The 21,375-nt window shown below is 27.6% G+C and overlaps 2 protein-coding genes and 1 long non-coding RNA gene across 3 annotated transcripts in view; 1 reads left to right on the top strand and 2 right to left on the bottom strand.

Annotated features, from left to right (window-relative positions):
* LOC127289503 (cell adhesion molecule Dscam2-like) overlaps nt 1-16,549 on the top strand; it is a 159,919-nt gene extending 143,370 nt beyond the window's left edge. The window contains exon 27 of the mRNA XM_051317469.1: nt 16,004-16,549. Within this exon, the coding sequence (XP_051173426.1) occupies nt 16,004-16,250 (247 nt within the window). The 3' untranslated portion in view covers nt 16,251-16,549. The remainder of the gene's footprint in view (nt 1-16,003) is intronic.
* On the bottom strand, nt 787-4,724 carry LOC127289504 (tropomyosin-1-like). The gene is made up of 6 exons (XM_051317472.1): nt 4,202-4,724; nt 3,905-4,038; nt 3,496-3,684; nt 1,235-1,310; nt 1,022-1,154; nt 787-933 (listed from the first exon to the last, which is right to left on the bottom strand). The coding sequence occupies exons 1-6, from the start codon at nt 4,439-4,441 to the stop codon at nt 851-853; spliced, it is 855 nt and encodes a 284-aa protein (XP_051173429.1). The 5' UTR covers nt 4,442-4,724; the 3' UTR covers nt 787-850.
* On the bottom strand, nt 5,699-16,067 carry LOC127289505 (uncharacterized). The gene is made up of 4 exons (XR_007844172.1): nt 15,960-16,067; nt 15,527-15,850; nt 15,257-15,459; nt 5,699-5,942 (listed from the first exon to the last, which is right to left on the bottom strand). It is a non-coding gene; the product is annotated as an uncharacterized LOC127289505 (long non-coding RNA).
* Nucleotides 16,550-21,375: the final 4,826 nt, after the last annotated feature.

Genomic DNA, 21,375 nt, shown 5'->3' with positions numbered 1-21,375 from the left:
TTTCATATGCTGTGAGGACCTTTTTGAAAAAAAAAATTATAACTTAATGTTCCACGACGAATAATGTCTTTTCTGCACTTTTAGGTTAGAATATCTCAAAAACCTGACGTGCTGAGTCAATTTTGTGATCAGATTCGGATTCAGCAAGTCAAAATATTCCGAAAAAGTATAGTCTGGTTCTTGGTTCTGAAGTAAACCAAAATTTTATCGGCCTGTGTTTTAATTAGTTTTAATTAATTAATTTTATATATGCAATATTAGTATCTGTATCTGTCAACTGTAAATTTTTTCATGCGCATGCAAGCAATTCAAAGCAAGTACAGATTCCAAGTTATTGTAGATGCACCTTTATAGATCTTCCTTTAAATTTTATTGAATTGATACCACTAAGGGTACGGTCACACTATCTCATGTATGCACTGTGCATGCATGCAGAAACATTTGGCCAGTCACACTTCAACGAAATCTAGTGAATGTTTAGTAACTTTCTAGTTACAACCGAAATTTTTGAAAAATTACTAGAAAGTTACTAAACATTCACTAGATTTTGTTGAAGTGTGACCATTCAAATGTTTCTGCATGCATGCACAGTGCATGCATGAGATAGTGTGACCGTACCCTGATATTTATGGAAATAATAATAGGAACTTCCCCTCTTTAATAAAAAATTTCTTTCAAGTTAAGTGTATTGGCGGGAAATTTAAATTATAGAAATATAAATAATACAAATTTCAAATAATAAAATGAAAAAATGACTAATGTTATCAATAATAATATGCGTAACAATTTAACCATTTTCTTTCCATCTTTTTATTCAAATTTTTTGTTTATTCATGTAGACAATGATTTTTTAATAACCAGTCAAATCTGCAAAAGTTGAATCCAAATCGTCACACATGTACTTGAATTTTTCTTTTTCTCTACGTAGTCGATCTATAAATATTTATATTAAAAATTATTTTTTAAATTCATATAAATTTAACAATAAATTATTATTGTTATTGATAAATATAAAAAATACCTTCTCGATTGTCCAATTCTTTCAAATAAAGTTTCACCGACTTTTCAGCAAAAATAGCACGTTTTTCTGCCTCATTTAGTTTTGCCGTAAGATTATCCAATTGATCTTTAAATTCTTCGATCCTTTGATTTGCCTGGCAAATTAAAAAATAAAATAAAAATCATAAATTTTATATTATATTGTAAAACAAAAAAATTTTAATTGTATATTTGCCTTCTCCTCGGATACTTCCAAAGATTTGAGAATATTACCAACAATAAAAAGTTCGTCTTCACGTTCAGCGATTTTCCTAAAATAATTTTTATTTTTTTTCTAGTGTATATACATCGATGTCTATTATGATACAAACGAATGTTAATTTTTACAGTGAAAAAAAAATTTATTCGATTCAAATAAACAGTTTCTTGGCTATTATCAAATAAATATTTACTTGAATCAAATAATTTTTATTTGAATCAAATAAACTGTTATATTTAAAACAAATAATTTCTGTATTTTAAATCCATTTAATTGATTCAAATAATAATTATTTGATACAAATAAATATTTATTTGATAATTGTCAAGTAACTGATTACCTATTTGAATCAAATAATTTTTTTTCAGTGCATTAATAATTTGTAACAGGGTCAGTTGAGGTAAATCGGAACAAAATAACTATTTTTCACAAATTACATTAGTTTCTTCCTCTAAAAGGTAATATTTGCGGGTTTATTTTTTTTAAAGTTGTTATTTACATTCCCAGGATTAATTTTATGCAGCAGAAAAAAATTTAGATAACCTTTAAACGCATGAAACTGACTGAGCCCATTAACCCCAAAATTTAGAAAATTTCATAAAATTTAGGGTAAATGGAGACAGCATAGTTTCTAAGGAAGATTTAAGAAAAAAGTTTCCTTATAAGTATATTATTGTATTAACCCCTTTGCAGTCTAGTAGAAGAATCGTTTGTGGGTACAAAACGGTCCAAAAAAATATCATATCATCGTATTAAAAGTTTTTTGGGTCGCTGAATCCAAATTTAAGGTCAGATTAAAAAAATTCAAAATGGCGAACCTTATATGGCGGAAAAATTTTAAGTTGAATCGATTCGTTCAAAATTTGGTACTCGGTGGTTTTTGAAGTCGCTGAATCCAAATTACATATCAAAATTTAAAAATTCAAAATGGCGGACCTAATATGGCCGCACCAAATATGGCGAATCAATTTCAAAATTTTCCACCATATTGGGTCCGCCGTTTTTTATTTTTTAAATCTGACTTCAAATTTGGATTTAGCGACCCCAAAAACCCTAAGGGAACCATTTTTATGCAAATCTAGTCAATTTTTTAATTTTTTGGACGCCATATTAGGTCCGCCAATTTGAATTTTTTAAATCTGACCTCAAATTCGGATTCAGCGACCCCGAAAACCTTAGTATATCCATTGACACTCAAATCGAATTATGTCAAGGGGTTAGGAATGGAAAAAACTTGAATAAAAACTGTAGTATATATATAATAGGTCAACCAATTGATATATTTTATTTTTTTTTTATTTCAGTATTTTGTCGAGCATTTCAAAGAAAACAGGCTTAAAAATCATATAAAAAATTTTTTTTTATTCCTTATGACTCCTATAACAGAAATTCACTTGAATTTTTGATTTTTGGCAATTTAGTTAATAATAACAAGCTGTCCCCATTTACCCCAAAAATTTGAAAACTCAGGGTAAATGGGGACAGCTTGTTATTATTAACCAAATTGACAAAAATCAAAAATTCAAGTGGATTTCTGTTACAGGAGTCATAAGGAATAAGAAAAAAATTTTGTATGATTTTTAAGCCTATTTTCTTTGAAATGCTCGACAAAATATTGAAACAGTTTGACTTTAATTTTCAAGTTTTTATGCATTGAGCGATAACTTGAATTATCTTGCTGCAAATTGTCAAGATAAAAGCTTGACAATACTCAGAACCTTCACGGAGAGACCGCCGGTTGGAAAAATTACTAAAAAGATTTACAAGTAGCGGAAATAAGGTTACTTTGTCATATATTGCTGTAGGAAATCGAAAATTCTATTAGCAGCATACTTAATAAAACCTGTATACTATAGTAAAATTGCACGCAAATTGGAATAGAAATTACTATAGTCTACAGTTTTATTAAGTATGCTGCTAGTAGAATTTTCGATTTCCTACAGCAATGTTTGACAATGTAACCTTATTTCCGCTACTTGTAAATTTTTTTACTAATTTTTCTAACCGGCGGTCTCTCCGTGTTTTGAAGGTGATCTGAGGTTAAAATATTGACGTTGAACTTAATTTTTTAAAACTGAAAATTAAGCTCCAACACCTCTTGTCCCCATTTACCCCAACTCACCCTATAAATTTTTTTTGGCATAAAATTTTTTTGTATCATAATATCTTCGATATATATGGAATTTATATTTATTTGTTTTTTTTTCCTTTGAGAAATAACAAAAAATATTTCATACGCTTCACTGGATTTTACTCTATCTTCAGCAATTTCCAATTCATCCTCAACAAATGTTAATTTTCGTGAAATTTCATCTGATTTGTTGTCTGCATCTTCGGCAATTATTCTCGCTTCCTTCAATTGTGCTGTTAAATTGTCCATTCTGTCCTCATCCTGTTTGCTTCTTGTTTCCAAAACTTTACATATTCTATAATACAATATGAAAATAATTATTAAAAAACATAGAAAACTGTTTTTTAAAATTAAGTTTATATTTTTTCGATATAAAAAATTATTTCCTTGTTTCAAAGATAATTTTCTTCAAAGAAAAAAATTATTTAATTTTTTTTTTTTATTAAAAACATTATTATTAAATTTATAACTCAGTTTTGAAATATTTAACAATATTCTATAAATTTGGTATAAACCTTTTGGCATCTTCAGCAGTTTCTAAAGCTTGTGCAAGTTTGGCTTGAGCAGCCAATCGACGTTCCTCAGACTTTTCTAGATTTGCCATACATTGTTGCATTTTTCTATTTAGCATCGCCAATTCAGATTGTGCCTTTACAAGAAAAAATTATTAAAAAAAAAAAAACTTGAATTATTTTTTACGTATGATCAATAAAAAAAATTCGAAAGTTTTTTACACCATCCATTTTTTTAAATTTAAATTAAATTTTTTTTGAAAAAAAAATGTTAGGCTAAAAAAATTATAATAAACCCACCATCATAAAAGCTCTCTCCTTTCTTTCTAAATTTAAATTAGATTGAATCAATTGTGATTTATTGATTTTTAAATCCTGTTGCATTTGTGATAATTTTTTCATTAATGCACACACTTCATCCATTAATTTTTCTTCTCGTCTATTGGCTTCTTTAGACTGTTGATCGCAAGCATCCGCTCTTTCTAGAGCAAGATCTTTCTCGATCTTTAGTGTTTGCAATCTTTTTTTTATTGCATTCATTGTACCAAATTTTTTTTTATTCACAACTTTAGTTAAATTCAACAAAACTTCATTAAATTAAACTTTTTTCCTTTTTAAATATAATTTTCACTGTTTTCCACCAATCCATAAAATTCCACTTTCTTTTATATTAAGAATTTTTTTTCTAATTAAATATCAATTTTTCTAATTTTTATTATATTATATTTTTATATATTTTTTACTATTTTTATATTCAAATATTAAAAATTTTTTAAATATATATTTTATAGAACAGATGTAAAGTATTTTGAATTTTTAGTAGTGTCTTTTATATGTATTATAATTGATTTAAATTTTGTAATTTATATATTGAGATATATAATTATTAGCAATATTATTGATAAACAAATGAATAGAAATCGATTAATTAAATTTTATATTTATAAAATATGTATGTATTTAATGTAAAAATATTTGTAATTTTTATTATTGTATTTGTCTTTTTTTTTAACGTCTCGAAATATTGTGGTAAAAAAATTGGTTTCAAAATTTCCACTCACTTTCAAATCAAAAGCTTACGGGTTACTGTACTCGATGAACGAAGAGATCGTTGCTTTATAGACTCGAAATAATGCAAAAGAACAACGCCGTCGAACTCTTTACTTAGACGCAATCGAATTCTTCAACTTCTTCGCGTGTCACCGGACACTATATTTTGTTCTAGTTTTACAAAATTTACCATAATTTTTGCAACATTTTTTGGCTAAAAAATTTTTTTTCAATATATTTATTTCTATCTATATTATAAATTTGGATTTACTGAATAAAATAAAAAAAAAAAATTTGTTAATAAAAAATTATATTTAACTTTATCAACAATTAATATTTAAGGGATGATAGAGGAGGGTGGAAAGAATTACACTATTCATAGTTTTCCCATTTTTATATTTATTCATCTATAAAGTTTTGTAAAAATTATACGGATTTGAAAAAAACAGTGTGTTATCCAAAAACTCAAAACTTCAATTCCCTCTATAATTTTTTAAAAAGTAAGTTCATATTTTGATATTTTGTTACCATCATATAGTACAACAATTAAAATTCATTAAAGTTGTGAAAAATATATTTTTTTTAACAACTTCTTTTGAAAATACAAAAATCATTTTGTTTAAATAAAAAAAAAATACTAGTTTTCATTAGAAAGAAAATCTCTTACGAAACTTATGATCAAATTCAAAACAATTTAAATTATTTAAAATATTTTTATTAGTTAAATTTTTTAGGATCCATTGAAATTTTCACAATTAAAAATTAAAGAAAAGGTAAAAAAAGTATGTGACGTAATTTATGGACATGTCGTGCATATTATCATGATTACTTATTTTATTGTTTATAATAATTATCGTTAAACTCAAAAATATTTGTTGATTTTGCAGCCATTTCCAGTAGAGTAATATTCTCAACCAATCGACACCCGACGTTCCGATCGAAATGTGTATTCTACCACCTCCAGCGTGCCACTTCCACTTTTAATTAAAAACTATAAATATAATAAATACTCCATATGATTTTATTTCTTTAAATATATTTTTTAAAAAATTATTTTATTGTTAATAATAAATATTAAAGTTGAAAATAACAATTTTATATAACTTCTTATAATTCCATACCGTCATTGGAAACAATTTTGTAGAGAAATGAGAAAGAAATGCACTATAAATTATTAATAAAAATAATAATTTTGATCATAGGGAAATTCGAATTTAAATAGGCCCCGCGGCATTTCCAGGAGAGTAATATTAATATATATTAATATTAATAATAATTCTTATATTATTTATTGAATTTTCAGATAATTCCTAAAAAAAAGAGGTCAAAGACAACATCAGGAAATGTTGAAAATAATTCTAAATGGACATCGGAAAAAAATGCACTATAAATTATTAATAAAAATAATAATTTGGATCATACGAAAATTCAAATTTAAATGGGTCCCGCGGAATTTTCAGGAGAGTAATATTATCAGCCAATCAGCATTTAAACTTCTGTGTTTCACCACCACCAACGTCGCGCGCCACTTCCAATCAGGAGGACTTATTTCCAACCAATCAACGCCCGGCATTCATAGCGGCAAGAGCGCCCCACCACTTCCATCGACACTTTTCGACGCTGCAGCCATTTAGTCCGCCATGAGCCACGTGCCGAAGAAGATGTCCTGAATTTTGGTGAGTTCTTCTCTTTTACGTAACCCTGATACCACCTCCTTTTCCAGGAAGTTAACCAGGTGAAGTTCCATACTTAATCTGTTAACTTCCAGTTAAATTCCATGCATGTCTAAATATTTTCCTTCTTTTTCTTTCCTTTGTTAACTTTCTAGTATTTATCAATTATTTACTAGAAAAGTACAAAGGATTTTTTTGTGAAATATTAAAGTCTAAAATTTAAAGATTGTGGTTTTAAATTTTTTTTATGAAACTGTAACTGGCACATGGCTATCAGCCACGAGTTAATTTTGAAAAAATTTATGTTAGCAATAACATAAATAAAGTTAATAAAATTAATTTTATTAACTTTATTTATGTTATTGCTAACATAAATTTTTTCATAATTAACTCGGGGCTGATAGCCATGTGCCAGTTACAGTTTCATAATTTTTTTTAAAGTATCTAATCAAAGTGCTTTAAATAATAACATTTCAATTTCCTCGAAAATAAAAAAATAAATTTTTTAAAAATGAGATATTTTACTTGAAGCAGACAACCTACATCTTGTTTTTTTAATATTGTTTCTTTAAATATTATTAATTTATTAAAAATTCATTAAACACAGGAAATTATTTGTATACTTTGAATTAAATTTAGTTTCTTTGACGTTATTAAATTTAATACAAAATATTCACCTATTTTCCTTCGTTTGATGAATTTTTAATAAAATAATAATATTTCAAAGTAATAATAATAAAAAGAAACAAGAGGGGGTTGTCCGCTTCATTTAAAATGCCCTAAATATCATTAATTTAAATACATATTTATATGTAACCTGACCAGTGAAAAAGGGGCTTACGTGCGAAAATTTTTTTTTATTGATTAGTGATTCTGATAGAAAAAAGTTTTCTCTGTCAGAATAACCAATCAATAAAAAATCGATTTTTTCGCACGTAAGCCCCCTTTTCACTGTTCAGGTCACATATAATATTTAATTATATATAATTAATTAATTAATTAATTAATTAATTCATTAATTAATTTTTACTTTATTTTTTAATTAATACTTTTGTATGAATATTCTTGTCTAAAGATAAATAAAATATGTACAGTAAAATAAAGAATTACTTTTTTTACAGTCAAAAATATTAGTAAATAATAAAACTAACAATAAAATAATAATAAAGAATAATATTCATACAAAAATACTGAGTAATTAAATAAAGTAAAAAATAAGAAATATACAAATAAATACTTTAAGAAAAGTAAAATAACTTAACTAACCGAGGAAATTCAAATGTAAATAAACATTTAAAGTACTTTGAAAAGATACTTTTAAAGAAAAATTTAAAACTATAAAGAATCTTTAAAACTTAAAAAGACTTTAAAATTTCAGAAAAAAATCCTCTGTATTTTTGTAGTAAATAAACAATTGATAAATACAAGAAACTTAAGAAAGGAAAGAAAAAAAGAAGGGAAGTATATGTAGACATCCGTGGAAGATAACTGGAAGTTGCAGAATTAAAACAGGAACAGACCATGGTTGACCGAGAGGAAAAGGAACCGGTAGAAAGGAGAAGTAAAAGAAGTACTCTACCAAATCTCAGGACATGAGGCACCTGGTTCGAAGGAGGAGAGAGGAGGACACAGGAGACTGTCGAAGAATAACTATGATAAATTTTTTTTAATAAACATTTTATTAATTCATCTTGTACATGTTGTAGTCCTTCATTTATAACGTCCATTCCTTCTTCTGGTGGAGTCTTTCTCTTACTTTCCCTTCTACCGGTTCCCTTTCCTCTCGGTCAACCATGGTCTGTTCCTGTTTTAATTCTGCAACTTCCAGTTATCTTCCACGGATGTCTATGTATACTTCCCTTCTTTTTTTCTTTCCTTTCTTAATTTTCTTGTATTTATCAATTGTTTATTTACTACAAAAATACAGAGGATTTTTTTCTAAAATTTTAAAGTCTTTTTAAGTTTTAAAGATTCTTTATAGTTTTAAATTTTTCTTTAAAAGTATCTTTTCAAAGTACTTTAAATGTTTATTTACATTTGAATTTCCTCGGTTTGTTAAGTTATTTTACTTTTCTTAAATTATTTATTTATATATTTCATATTTTTTACTTTATTTAATTACTTAGTATTTTTGTATGAATATTATTCTTTATTATTATTTTATTGTTAGTTTTATTATTTACTAATATTTTTGACTGTAAAAAAAGTATTTATTTATTTTACTGTACATATTTTATTTATCTTTAGACAAGAATATTCATACAAAAGTATTAATTAAAAAATAAAGTAAAAATTAATTATATATAATTAAATATTATATGTGACCTGAACAGTGAAAATGGGGCTTACGTGCGAAAAAATCGATTTTTTATTGATTGGTGATTCTGACAGAGAAAACTTTTTTCTATCAGAATAACTAATCAATAAAAAAAAATTTTCGCACGTAAGCCCCTTTTTCACTGGTCAGGTTACATATAAATATGTATTTAAATTAATGATATTTAGGGCATTTTAAATGAAGCGGACAACCCCCTCTTGTTTCTTTTTGTTATTATTACTTTGAAATATTATTATTTTATTAAAAATTCATCAAACGAAGGAAAATAGGTGAATATTTTGTATTAAATTTAATGACGTCAAAGAAACTAAATTTAATTCAAAGTATACAACAATTTCCTTTGTTTAATGAATTTTTAATAAATTAATAATATTTAAAGAAACAATATTAAAAAAAACAAGATCTAGGTTGTCTGCTTCAAGTAAAATATCTCATTTTTAAAAAATTTATATTTTTATTTTCGAGGAAATTGAAATGTTATTATTTAAAGTACTTTGATTGGATACTTTAAAAAAAATTATGAAACTGTAACTGGCACATGGCTATCAGCCTCGAGTTAATTATGAAAAAATTTATGTTAGCAATACCAAAAATAAAGTTAATAAAATTAATTTTATTAACTATATTATTAATTTATTTTATTATTAATAAAGTTAATAAAATTAATTTTATTAACTTTATTTATGTTATTGCTAACATAAATTTTTTCAAAATTGACTCGGAGCTGATAGCCATGTGCCAGTTACAGTTTCATAAAAAAAAATTTAAAACCACAAGCTTTAAATTTTAGACTTTAATATTTCACAAAAAAATCCTTTGTACTTTTCTAGTAAATAATTGATAAATACCAGAAAGTTAACAAAGGAAAGAAAAAGAAGGGAAATATTTAGACATGCATGGAATTTAACTGGAAGTTAACAGATTAAGTATGGAACTTCACCTGGTTAACTTCCTGGAAAGGGAGGTGGTATCAGGGTTACGTAAAAGAGAAGAACTCACCAAAATTCAGGACATCTTCTGCGGCACGTGGCTCATGGCGGACTAAATGGCTGCAGAGTCGAAAAGTGTCGATGGAAGTGGTGGGGCGCTCTTTCCGCTATGAATGCTGGGCGTTGATTGGTTGGAAATAAGTCCTCCTGAATGGAAGTGGCGCGCGACGTTGGTGGTGGTGAAACACAGAAGTTTAAACGCTGATTGGCTGATTATTTTACACTCCTGAAAATTCCGCGGGACCCATTTAAATTTGAATTTTCGTATGACCCAAATTATTATTTTTATTAATAATTTATAGTGCATTTTTTTCCGATGTCCATTTAGAATTATTTTCAACATCTCCTGATGTTGTCTTTGACTTCTTTTTTTTAGGAATTATCTGAAAATTCAATAAATAATATAAGAATTATTATTTTCCACTTTAACAATGATGATTATTATAAAAAATAATATAAATAATTACAATAAATCCACAGTATGTTTATTATAATTTATTATATTAAACATATTTTTTTAAAATATGCTGAAAAAGATAAAGTGTATCAATGAAATAATTATTGTAAGGGGTCATTCATAAATTACGTCACACATTTTTTTTAAGTTTTTTTACCCCCACTTTCACACTTCTGTCCAATTTCCTTACAAAATTGTTTCCAATGGCAGTAAATTCATACAAAAATATTACTTTAATAAATAATGTAAAAATATATTATATAAAATTAAATTTTATATAAATATGTAGTTAAATTATCTAATGAAATTTGGGGCTTTCTAAAAGAAGAATAATATTTTTAAAAAAAGACCAGAATAGAGGTTATGTCCTTCAAGTAGAATATCCTATTTTAAAAAATTTATATTTTAATTTTCGGGGAAATTCACATGTAATTATTTACAGTACATTGATTAGATAATTTTAGAAAAAAATTATGAAACTGTAACTGGGACTTAGTTATCAGCCCCGAGTTAAATGAGCCAAGAGTTTTGAAATATTCTGAAATATTTTTTTCCATCAATAAATTTTTAAAAATTTTGATGGCGATGTAAAATAATACAGTAAATTAAACAATTATTAAATTATCAACTTCTTTTCAGATATTTCGAACAATATTTTCTAATAAAATTCATATTTAAAGAAGTTGCAAAAAAAATTTCGTTCATTTGAACGTTTAAAAATTTAGCTCATCGAGTAAATTTTGAAAAAATTTATGTTAGCAATAATATAAATAAAGTTATTAAAATTAACTCTATTAATTTTACTTTATGTTATTATTTTATTAATAGAGTTAATTTTATTAACTTTATTTTTTGTTCTTACTCACATGAACTTCTTCAAAATTAACTTGTGACTAATGACTAAGTGCTAGTTTCAGTTTCATAAAAAAAATTTAAAAATCTATTTCCGCTGTGAACACCGATCATTGATTGGTTGAAACTAAATTCTCTGTATTGGAAGTGGCGCACACAGAAAAAAAACTGTACTCATTTTTGCTGCTTATCATTTTGAGTAAATTATCAAAATGAGTAAACGGCAAACTTCACGTTACTCAAAATGAAACTGGTTAGTATCAAATGTCAGGTTATGCTAGATAAAATTGTTTACCACTATTATGTTGGTACTTACTGTGAACTATTTCATAGTGCGCCATCTGAGGATGAAAGAACAAAGTAATTTAAACGTAATAAACCAAAATTATAGAATACAATTTATGTATCTAAAATTTTTTATAAATATTGAATAAAAAAAAATTATTAGCATTGCAGTTAATGTTAAAATATTAAAAATATTATTAAAGTTTTTATTTTCTATCGAAAAAAATTTTATCACATTATTATTAAAGTTGTTTATAATAATAATAATAATTATTATTATTATTATTCATATTATAATATTATATTAATAATATTAATAATTATGAGTTAATTTAATTATATATTAATATAAATTTATTTTTATTTTAAATATATTATACATAAGAATTTTTAAATAATAAAAACTCAATTTTATAATATTATAATATTTTAAAATAATCATTTCGTTTATTACAAAAAAAGCAAAGCTTTTCGTCCATTAACGATGGATTTTTTTCAAATAAAAAAAAGAACTTCTACTAAAAATTATAGATCCAAAGAAAAACTATACATCAATCACATATATTGAATTTATAATTTTTTATTAGTTTATTGATCACAAAACAGTGATTTTAAGAATTAAAATTTATTTGTTAAAATTTTTAAAGATAATTTTTTTTATTTATTAATTAATGTGAAAAAAATTTAACACAATATCATTTTGTTTCGTAAACAATATTTTACTTTCAAATTTTTTAAATAAGGCGCCATTACTTTTGGTTATAGCGCTTTCTTTCTCTACTTCATGTTAACGCAGTTGGTACTACTGCCTGTCATTTCATATGTTTCTTAACCTAAAACTTGATTTATTTTATTTTATAAATAATAATAAATTGACTTTAAGAATTAAAGTCTTTTTAGTTTAAAAGTGTTTATTTATGAAAAACAATTGTTTTAGTACTAGGGTAAGTGTACTAATTACGGCGAGTGCACCAATAACGGCGCGTTCATAAAAAATAACTATTATTACTATTATATTTAATATAACTGTTGCCAAATGATTAAAAAAAATTATTTCAATCTTTTTTTGATACAAATACTTATAAAGATGCACATTTAAACAATTATTAATTTAATTATTTGAGATCAAATTTTTTTCCGCGCCGCAATTGAAACATTTTTAAGATTTCCATTGGCTTCAATTTCGGCGGGCAAAGTATCTTCAAAATACACGTAATTTTGGTCACCGAAATTGATACACCGAAACTGATACAAACTCGCCGCAATAGAAAATTACGGTATTAGTTTTAATTTCTCATATTTGTTTAAATAATCGATTTTTATAGAGTTAAAATTTTTTTTTAATATCTTAATAACATAACTGCCGTGTGATATAAGAACTTGGTTAACTGACATTTATGTCGAAGCGAGAAAATAGGGAAAAACTGTTTGCTTTCAGAAAACTAATAAGAATTAAAAAATTATTAAATTTAACTTCACATACTTGGTATAATGATGGTGCTCTATTTAATTATGAAATAAAAAATTAATTATTTAAACAAATTATATGAAATAATGCACTTGTGTGTTTTTCCGAATGCAAATATGAAGTAAAAAGTTTGGGAAAGTCCTTTGCGTAGTGTCCACGAAATAGGTACGCGAGCTCGGTCTGCTGATTTCATGGAAGAACTTAGCTAACTGCAGTGACGTCATGTGGTACGGGGACAGTTGCAACAGTTCTATAATACGTTTTACGAATTCACAAATCATTTTAAAAGTACATGAACACTGCAAATAAATTTTCACCAAATAAGAACTAATTAGACAATGTTAATTTTGAATAATGATAATAATAATATACGTTTAAACTACTGAAATGATATGAACAATCTTTATTATTAAGTTTAAAAACATTAAAAAAAGAACGTCTGAGTTAATTTTACTTACAATTTTCTTCGTTTTTTATTTCTCAATTTCAACTTGATACACTTTTCATTCCGCTAAACATAACCTCTGAGTTGAAGTTTTGACAGAAGCAAGGGAAACAGCAGCTTACTGCCTGCGACCCGAGGACAATCCGAGTTTAGCCGAATTGCAGTTAAGTAGTCGTTCGGCTCTGACTCGACTCAATTTTTGATGGAAGAACTTAGCTAATTGCAAGCGCTGCAAATGTGAGGTTTTTATTTAAAATCCAACGCTCAGACTCGACTACTTATTTCATACAAAAAACACACAACTGCCTTTGACTAAGTTTTTCCTTGAAATCTTATATTCGAGCTCGCAGCCTCATTTGTTTTTTGGACTACGCAAAGTACTTTCCTTAACTTTTTATCAAATATTCTTTTATTTTCTGGAGTTTTTAAGATTTTTAATAACTATTTTTTATAAACAATAATTTGCAAAAATTATTTAAACTATAACTATTAGACGCAGCTTTTTCTTACGAGTTCATTGATACCAAAAACTCATTTTTCGTCAAAATGTCAGTTAACTAAGTTTTTATATCACACGGCAGAATAAGCTTTGAGTTTAATAAGTCTTAAATTGAGTTTATACAATAGAAATGTCGAATTTTCTATTTCAAAGGTGTTTTGACTCGAATCTCGCCGTAATTACTGCATTTACCCTATTTTAAATTAAATAATCATTTGTTATTTATCTATAATTCATAGTTAAACATTTACTCAAAATGAAACTGACGTTGTTCATTTTTATACTTTTTTCACATGTACTGGCTACCTGTTAATACAAGAGGCCATTTAAACAGAAAGAAAGATATTTTTTCACTAAAAACTCAAAATGAATAAGAGCGTTATCATTTTTGCTGCATATCAAAATGAGTATGATTTCGTACTCATTTTGAGTACAGTTTTTTTCTGTGGCACGACCCTGAAGGTTAGGGGAAACACAGAACGCCAGACGTTGATTGGCTGATAATATTACTCTACTGGAGAATTTGCATTCTCTGATGACAAAAATTCCAGTAATTATAAATTTTATTTATTTAAGTATATTTTACAAAAAAAATTAAAGAATTATTTTAAATATTATCTAAATGTTTTAAGTAATTTTGGTTTATTACACGTAAGAATAAATGATAAAAAAAACTCTTTTTAACTCATATACATGGTGGCCTTCATATAAGAACAATATATGATGTCTCAGATTTACCTTCACTTTTGGGTCGCTGAATGAGGTCAGATTTAAAAAATTTGAAATGGCGGATCTAATATGGCGACCCAATATGGTAAAAAATTTTAAAATTGATTCGATTCGTTCAAAATTCGGTGCTCGGGGGTTTTCAAGGTCGCTGAATCCAAATTTGACCTGAAATTTGGATTTAGCAACACAAAAACCTCCAAGTACCGCATTTGGAACGAATCGAATCAACTTTAAAATTTTCTGCCATATTGGGACAGCCATTTTGAATTTTTTTAATCTGACCTTAAATTTTGATTCAGCGACCCAAAAAACTTTTAATACAATGATATGATATTTTTTTGGAAACTTTTTTTTGGACCGTTTTGGCCCCATAAACAATTTTTCTACTAGACTGCGAAGGGGTTAAAAAATTATTGTAACATTTTTTTCTTTTTCGTATATGTTCTTTTGATCCTACAAAAAAAGTTCTAAATGTTTTTTTTTCTCTAAAAATGTTGAAAATTTTGAACAAAAACTATTGCCAATATAAAATATTAATTTATTTATTTAAAAAATAAAAATTAATTTTACCTTTTAAACATGTTCTTCCTGTTTCTCAACCCTGAAAAAAATCATGAATGAAGTTGTTAGTGTAATGAAGACTTCCTGTAATTTTCATTTTGGCGTTATTTTTTTTCGATTTAAAAAAACTCAGTTAAGTTCCATGAATCTGTAAATGTCGCCCAATTTTTCTTTTCGGTGTTAACTTCCTGGAAGTAATCAATGTAAATTCACTGGAAAAATGCAAAGGATAGTTCATAAAATATTTTTAATTTACTTTAAAATATATTCCGAACTCACCTTTAAGTCCATGTACACGTTCTGCCTTATTCTTCTGAATACAGTAGGTAATTCAGAAAATAGAAAGGATATGACAATCATAAAACCTGTATATCACTTTTGTATATTTAAACATTGGAATATTTGTTGCATCCTGCTTATACACATGAGACCCTTGATTCCCCTGCAAGATTACCCAGCAGTCTATGCCAAATTTCTAATAACAATTTTTACTTTCGTTTACATTTTGAATAAAGGCTTTAATAATAACTGAAAGTAAGATGTTTTTAAGTTATAAAGATGTCGCAGTCCAGGTCAAATTACATCAAAATCAATGTTGTGCTTCTATAATTTCAACAATTACATTAATATTAACAAGAGGCTTGTTTATAATTTAAGCATTGTAGCAACATTCTGTTGTTCATTTAGCGGTATTTGCAATATCCCATCTTACTTGTTTGTAACGAAATTCTGAAGAACAATTTGTACTTTCATCAGGTTGACATGGAGTTCTATCCGGTGCACAAGGACCAATAGTTCGAGTTCTACAATACCCTATAGACCATCCCAATTGCTTGTAACAGAATGTTGTTCAACAATTTGTACTTCCATCAGGTTGACATGGAGTTCCATCTGGTTCACAAGGACTATTGGCAGTGGTCCATGCTCTGCAATTTTCTATAGAGTATCCAACGGTTGCCAAAAGAAACAAGAACAATTTAAAATTTGTCATCTTTTTTTGTAGGTTCTCTAAAAACATTAAATTAAACTGAATTATGACATAAATAATCTTGTTGCTAAAAATTCTAAATCAGTAAATCGTAAGGGGGCACAACCAGTAGTAACTTTCAAAAAATCGATTTACAAAATTTTAAGATGATCCGGTGAAAATTGAATAGGATATATAGGCTGAAAAGGAAGCAGCTTCATCTGTGGAAGAACTATTATGTGGACCTGGAATTGATGATTTTACCTGATTTCCAAAAAAAATTTCATCTTCATGTAAATGTAAGTTAACACTAGAACTACCGAAGATCCTGCATACCTAGAACTACAACCAGTACATTTAGTCCAATTATTCATTTATGTTTTTTTTTTTATTAACATTTACAAGTTAGAAAAATAAAGTGATACATGACTTTCATAGGCTTTTTCACGTAGATTACGAATATGAAGTCGGAAATACTCCAGCATTTTAAATTTTCACTCAAAAATGGCGTTTTTGCTTCCTCGTGGAGGCAGCTTTGTAGTCCTTTCGTTTATAAAACTTTTCAAAGTGGCGGAAACAAATTTTTTTCTTTATAGAAACATGTTATATGAGATCCTGATCAATTGTCCCGGTATATGTATGTGTGAGTGTACGTATGTATGTGAGGATCCATTTTTTGTTTAGAAGATAACTTTAACAGGTTTTAAAGGATTTAGATAAAATTTAGTAGGCTCATTTATCATATTAATATCTCAAATCTCACCAAATGATTTTAAAAAATACTCAAAAAAAAAAATTTTATGGTCTTTTTTCCAAAAATTTTTCTTTAATCGAAAAAATTTTTAAATAGAAAAATTTAAGGTTATATATAATAAAATCGTATTCTTTACATCAAGTCAAATCGATCGATATATATAAAGTATTCATTTGAGGTAAATTTAAAGAATAAACGAAAGTTTAAAAATCAAAAATTCACATTTTGGCTATAAAATTTTGTGATTTTCTAAATTGAAGTTTATATATAAAGTAATTGTATTGCTTACGTGAAGACGAATTAATAGATATATAAAGTATACATTTGAGGTAAATTTAAAGAAATTAATGAAAGTTAAAAATCAAAAATTCACATTTTGTCAATAAAATTTTGATTTCTCCACGAGGAAGCAAATTTTTTTGCTGATCGTAAAGAGGAAGCAAAATGTTCATGTAATGAACATCTGATTTTACAACTTTTTGGTAGGTATTTTATGCTGTTGGATCCGTTTTTGGTCATAAAAAGGGTCTTCCTCTACTCGGAACTAGGTGTCAATTTTTTTCTACACTTTTCGGTGTATTCTTTGCATGAATATGCAATAAAATCGTCTGCCTAAGAAAAAATGAATTTTTTTGGTAAGTTTTTTATGCTTTTGGTACGTTTTTGTTCATAAAAAGGGTCTTCCTCTACTCGGACCTAGGAGTCAATTTTTTTCTACACTTTTCGGTGTATTTTGTGCATGAATATGCAACAAAATCGTCTGCCTAAGAAAAAATTAATTTTTTGGTAAGTTTTTTATGCTTTCGGATGCGTTTTTGGTCATAAAAATGGTCTTCCTCTACTCGGATCTGGGTGTCCATTTTTTTCTACATTTTTCGGTGTATTTTGTGCATGAACGTGCAATAAAATCGTCTGCCTAAGAAAAACTAAATTTTTTTTCGTAAGTTTTTTTTGCTTTCGGATGCGTTTATGGTCATAAAAATGGTCTTCCTCTACTCGGATCTGGGTGTCAATTTTTTTCTACATTTTTCGGTGTATTTTGTGCATGAACGTGCAATAAAATCGTCTGCCTAAGAAAAACTAAATTTTTTTTCGTAAGTTTTTTGCTTTCGGATGCGTTGTTGGTCATAAAAATGGTCTTCCTCTACTCGGATCTGGGTGTCAAATTTTTTCTACACTTCTCGGTGTATTCTTTGGATGAATATGCAATAAAATCGTCTGCCTAAGAAAAATTGAATTTTTTATGTAAGTTTTTTATGCTTTCGGATGCGTTTATGGTCATAAAAATGGTCTTCCTCTACTCGGATCTGGGTGTCAATTTTTTTCTACATTTTTCGGTGTATTCTGTGCATGAATGTGCAATAAAATCGTCTGCCTAAGAAAAATTGAATTTTTTTGTTGAGTTTTTTATGCTCTTGGATGCGTTTTTGGTCATAAAAATGGTCTTCCTCTACTCGGATCTAGGAGTCAATTTTTTTCTACACTTTACGGTGTATTCTGTGCATGAATGTGCAATAAAATCGTCTGCCTTAGAAAAATTGAATTTTTTTTGTAAGTTTCTTATGCTTTCGGATGCGTTTTTGGTCATAAAAATGGTCTTCCTCTACTCGGATCTGGGTGTCAATTTTTTTCTACACTTTTCGGTGTATTTTGTGCATGAATATGCAATAAAATCGTCTGCCTAAGAAAAAATGAATTTTTTTGGTAAGTTTTTTATGCTTTCGGATGCGTTTTTGGTCATAAAAATGGTCTTCCTCTACTCGGATCTGGGTGTCAAATTTTTTCTACACTTTTCGGTATATTCTTTGCATGAATATGCAATAAAATCGTCTGCCTAAGAAAAATTGAATTTTTTTGGTAAGTTTTTTATGCTTTCGGATGCGTTTTTGGTCATAAAAATGGTCTTCCTCTACTCGGATCTGGGTGTCAATTTTTTTCTACACTTTTCGGTGTATTTAGTGCATGAATGTGCAATAAAATCGTCTGCCTAAGAAAAATTGAATTTTTTTGGTAAGTTTTTTATGCTTTTGATGCGTTTTTGGTCATAAAAAGGGTTTTCTTCTACTCGGATCTGAGTGTCAATTTTTTTCTACACTGTTCGGTGTATTCTTTGGATGAATATGCAATAAAATCGTCTGCCTAAGAAAAATTGAATTTTTTTCGTAAGTTTTTTATGCTGTCGGATGCGTTTTTGGTCATAAAAAGGGTCTTCCTCTACTCGGATCTGGGTGTCAATTTTTTTCTACACTTTTCGGTGTATTTAGTGCATGAATATGCAATAAAATCGTCTGCCTAAGAAAAATTGAATTTTTTTGGTAAGTTTTTTATGCTTTCGCATGCGTTTTTGGTCATAAAAAAGGTCTTCCTCTACTCGGATCTGGGTGTCAATTTTTTTCTACACTTTTCGGTGTATTTTGTGCATGAATATGCAATAAAATCGTCTGCCTAAGAAAAAATGAATTTTTTTGGTAAGTTTTTTATGCTTTCGGATACGTTTTTGGTCATAAAAATGGTCTTCCTCTACTCGGATCTGGGTCTCAATTTTTTTCTACACTTTTCGGTGTATTCATTGCATGAATATGCAATAAAATCATCTGCCTAAGAAAAAATGAATTTTTTTGGTAAGTTTTTTATGCTTTTGGTACGTTTTTGTTCATAAAAAGGGTCTTCCTCTACTCGGATCTAGGAGTCAATTTTTTGCTACACTTTTCGGTGTATTCTGTGCATGAATGTGCAATAAAATCGTCTGCCTAAGAAAAATTGAATTTTTTTGTTGAGTTTTTTATGCTCTTGGATGCGTTTTTGGTCATAAAAATGGTCTTCCTCTACTCGGATCTGGGTGTCAAATTTTTTCTACACTTTTCGGTGTATTTTGTGCATGAACGTGCAATAAAATCGTCTGCCTAAGAAAAACTAAATTTTTTTTCGTAAGTTTTTTTTGCTATTGGTACGTTTTTGTTCATAAAAAGGGTCTTCATCTACTCGGATCTGAGTGTCAATTTTTTTCTACACTGTTCGGTGTATTCTTTGGATGAATATGCAATAAAATCGTCTGCCTAAAAAAATTGAATTTTTTTCGTAAGTTTTTTATGCTTTCGGATGCGTTTTTGGTCATAAAAATGGTCTTCCTCTACTCGGATCTGGTTCTCAATTTTTTTCTACACTTTTCGGTGTATTCTTTGCATGAATATGCAATAAAATCGTCTGCCTAAGAAAAATTGAATTTTTTTGGTAAGTTTTTTATGCTTTTGGATGCGTTTTTGGTAATAAAAAGGGTCTTCCACTACTCGGATCTGGGTGTCAATTTTTTTCTACACTTTTCGGTGTATTCTGTGTATGAATATGCAATAAAATCGTTTGCCTAAGAAAAATTGAATTTTTTTGGTAAGTTTATTATGCTTTCGGATGCGTTTTTGGTCATAAAAAGGGTCTTCCTCTACTCGGATCTGGGTGTCAATTTTTTTCTACACTTTTCGGTGTATTCTGTGTATGAATATGCAATAAAATCGTCTGCCTAAGAAAAATTGAATTTTTTTGGTAAGTTTTTTATGCTTTCTGATGCGTTTTTGGTCATAAAAATGGTTTTCCTCTACTCGGATCTGGGTGTCAATTTTTTTCTACACTTTTCGGTGTATTTTGTGCATGAACGTGCAATAAAATCGTCTGCCTAAGAAAAACTAAATTTTTTTTCGTAAGTTTTTTTTGCTTTCGGATGCGTTTTTGTTCATAAAAATGGTCTTCCTCTACTCGGATCTGGGTGTCAAATTTTTTCTACACTTCTCGGTGTATTCTTAGGATGAATATGCAATAAAATCGTCTGCCTAAGAAAAATTGAATTTTTTATGTAAGTTTTTTATGCTTTCGGATGCGTTTATGGTCATAAAAATGGTCTTCCTCTACTCGGATCTGGGTGTCAAATTTTTTCTACACTTCTCGGTGTATTCTTAGGATGAATATGCAATAAAATCGTCTGCCTAAGAAAAATTGAATTTTTTTGGTAAGTTTTTTATGCTTTCGGATGCGTTTTTGGTCATAAAAATGGTCTTCCTCTACTCGGATCTAGGAGTCAATTTTTTTCTACACTTTTCGGTGTATTCTATGCATGAATATGCAATAAAATCGTCTGCCTAAGAAAAATTGAATTTTTTTGGTAAGTTTTTTATGCTTTTGGATGCGTTTTTGGTCATAAAAAGGGTCTTCCTCTACTCGGATCTGGGTGTCAATTTTTTTCTACACTTTTCGGTGTATTTAGTGCATGAATGTGCAATAAAATCGTCTGCCTAAGAAAAATTGAATTTTTTTGGTAAGTTTTTTAAGCTTTTGGTACGTTTTTGTTCATAAAAAGGGTCTTCCTCTACTCGGATCTAGGAGTCAATTTTTTGCTACACTTTTCGGTGTATTCTGTGC

The sequence above is a fragment of the Leptopilina boulardi genome, unplaced genomic scaffold, assembly GCF_019393585.1.
Source record: "Leptopilina boulardi isolate dan_hultmark-lab unplaced genomic scaffold, ZJU_Lbou_2.1 LbouV2_43, whole genome shotgun sequence".
Classification (NCBI taxonomy): Eukaryota; Metazoa; Arthropoda; class Insecta; order Hymenoptera; family Figitidae; genus Leptopilina; species Leptopilina boulardi.
Note: the sequence above shows the minus strand (reverse complement) of the source record. Positions and strands in the feature narration are given on the sequence as shown.

Bases quoted from the DNA above. Each gene is read 5' to 3' on its own strand.
- LOC127289504 (XM_051317472.1), bottom strand. From the start codon at position 4,441: ATGAATGCAATAAAAAAAAGATTGCAAACACTAAAGATCGAGAAAGAT. The intron at 3,685-3,904 runs GTTTATACCAAA...ATTGTATTATAG, and splicing joins ACTGCTGAAGATGCCAAAAG to AATATGTAAAGTTTTGGAAA. The intron at 1,155-1,234 runs GCAAATATACAA...TTAATTTGCCAG, and splicing joins TGGAAGTATCCGAGGAGAAG to GCAAATCAAAGGATCGAAGA.